At 34.7% G+C, this 2323-nt stretch overlaps 1 protein-coding gene across 1 annotated transcript; it reads left to right on the top strand.

Annotated features, from left to right (window-relative positions):
* The first annotated feature begins 823 nt into the window (after positions 1–823).
* Positions 824–1375, top strand: LOC131180054 (uncharacterized mitochondrial protein AtMg00810-like). Its single transcript, XM_058147649.1, has one exon. The coding sequence runs from the start codon at positions 824–826 to the stop codon at positions 1373–1375; it is 552 nt and encodes a 183-aa protein (XP_058003632.1).
* Positions 1376–2323: the final 948 nt, after the last annotated feature.

Raw genomic sequence — 2323 nt, 5'->3', positions numbered from 1 at the left:
ATAATCAACCATCTGTTCCACTTAAAACTCATCCAATGGTGACATAATCTCAAACAAGGAATTTTAAACCAAAGATATTTGCCACTACTATAGTTGCCCAAGCTGTTCCTACATGCTATTCCCAAGCTATGAAATCTGAATATTGGCGTGATGCACTGCAGTCTGAAATAAATGCTCTAATTCAAACAAGTGCGTGGGAATTGGTACCACGAGAAGATGCTCAGAATATTGTTGGTTACAAATGGGTCTTTCGCATCAAACATAAACCAGATGGATCCATTGAAAAGTACAAAGCTCGATTAGTTGCTAAGGGCTACCATCAAAGACCAGGCATTAACTTTTTTGAGACTTTTCTCTGGTGGTAAAGCCTACTACTATTAGAATTATTTTGTCTTATGCAGTTACACAGGGGTGGAATATCAAACAATTAGATGTTTCAAATGCTTTCTTACATGGAAAACTTGATGACCTGGTCTTTATGGATCAACCTCCTGGTTTTACTGATCCTGATAAACTGAATCATGTATGTCGGTTACATCGTTCTCTGTATGGCCTTCGTCAAGCTCCATGCCAATGGTACAAGTGCTTGTCGAATGCGCTTCTTAAAAATGGTTTTAAGTCATCTGCTGTAGATACATCCTTATTTTCTTATACGAATGGTGGGACACAAGCTTTCTGTATTATTTATGTGGATGATATCATCCGAACTGGGAGTGATAATACTCATTTATAGCACCTTGTTGCATCTCTGTAACTAGAGTTTCAATTAAAAGATTTGGGTCCATTAGATTATTTCTTGGGTATTGAAGCTCATCATTCAAAAATGGATTTATTACTTACACAGACAAAGTACATTGAGGATTTGTTACACAAAGCCAATATGACCACATGCAAAAGCTTATCTACACCAGCCACACCGAATGAGAATTTACAAGCAACTGGTGCTAAATCTGCACCTGATATCACTCTCTACCGCACCATAGTTGGTGCTTTGCAATATTTGAATATCACCAGACCCGACATTGCCTTCTCGGTCCACAAAGCTTCTCAATATGTTCATTCTCCCAAAATGCAACATTGGGTTACAGTAAAACATATTTTACATTATTTGAAGGGTACACAACGGTATGGGTTGCTCCTTACTCCTTCTTCTAATCTTGATATTCATGCTTACAGTGATGCGGATTGGGCATCCAATCTGAATGATAGAAAATCAATAAGTGGCTATGCGATATTTATGGGGAGTAATCTAATTTCATGGCAGTCTAAGAAACAACCTAGAGTAGCGTGTTCATCTGCCGAAGCGGATGAGACTCACAATTCTAATCTCACCTGGTTAGATTTGCAGGGCAGTGATAGAGTATATCTCGTGTAGATAATCATATATTTATCTTCATGTATTTATCCTCATGTATTTATCCTCGTAACAAACTCCAACTGTGTAGCAACTAGATGAGGTTGGGTATAGGTCTGCCATCTCCACAGTCCGTGTACATATATTATTATTTAACAATAGTAAATGACAAGGTTGATCTATCCTTCACAGTATATACTGAACAAAATTTGAAATTTGACAGTCGAAAAAGAAACTACAAAGCTTGAAATTAAAAGACAATGCTTAGAAAACATGAAAAACATGAAATTACCTTAGCTTGATTTATGCCTTCATTTTCATTCTCAATTTCAATTTTTTTCCATTGCCCCTTGTGTTTGCTATGAAAGAAATCAATTGGCTAATAGATTAAATCTTATGAACATATCAGATAATAGCTATATTAATCAAGAAAATGCACTTTCCAATTTTTAAAATCAAATGTGAACTGATTACTCTAAATACAATTTGCTATGAAATATATTATTGAACTTAAAATAGATGTAGACTGAAATTAAAGAACTTGTATATATTGAATAAAATTTGAAATTTGACTGTTGAAAAAGAAAATACAAAGCTTGAAATTAAAAGACAAAGCTTAGAAAACTTGAAAAACATGAAATCGCCTTAGCCTAATTTATGCCTTCATTTTCATTCTCACGATTGTTTTAGCCTGATTTATGCCTTCATTTTCATTCTCACTTTTAATTTTTCCCATTGCCCCTTGTGTTTGCTATGAAAGCAATCAATTGGCTAATTGTAATGCCCTCACTTTTGGTAGTCCGTATATTCTACTGTTTTGATGACTAACATTTGTTCGGACAGCTAGGATGTCTAGAACTATACTTAAACTAGAGTAAGGAGACATAAATTGATTGAATAGAGATCAAGAAAAATTAGAAAAAAATAAAAGAAATGAAATGCCAATAAGTTAAAGGAGTTGAGGTTTCG

The sequence above is a fragment of the Hevea brasiliensis genome, chromosome 5, assembly GCF_030052815.1.
Source record: "Hevea brasiliensis isolate MT/VB/25A 57/8 chromosome 5, ASM3005281v1, whole genome shotgun sequence".
Taxonomy (NCBI): Eukaryota; Viridiplantae; Streptophyta; class Magnoliopsida; order Malpighiales; family Euphorbiaceae; genus Hevea; species Hevea brasiliensis.
The sequence above is the reverse complement of the archived record's forward strand: the minus strand, read 5'-3'. Positions and strand labels throughout refer to the sequence as shown.

Excerpts from the sequence above, each read along its gene's own strand:
- LOC131180054 (XM_058147649.1), top strand. The coding sequence starts at position 824 with ATGGATTTATTACTTACACAGACAAAGTACATTGAGGATTTGTTACAC.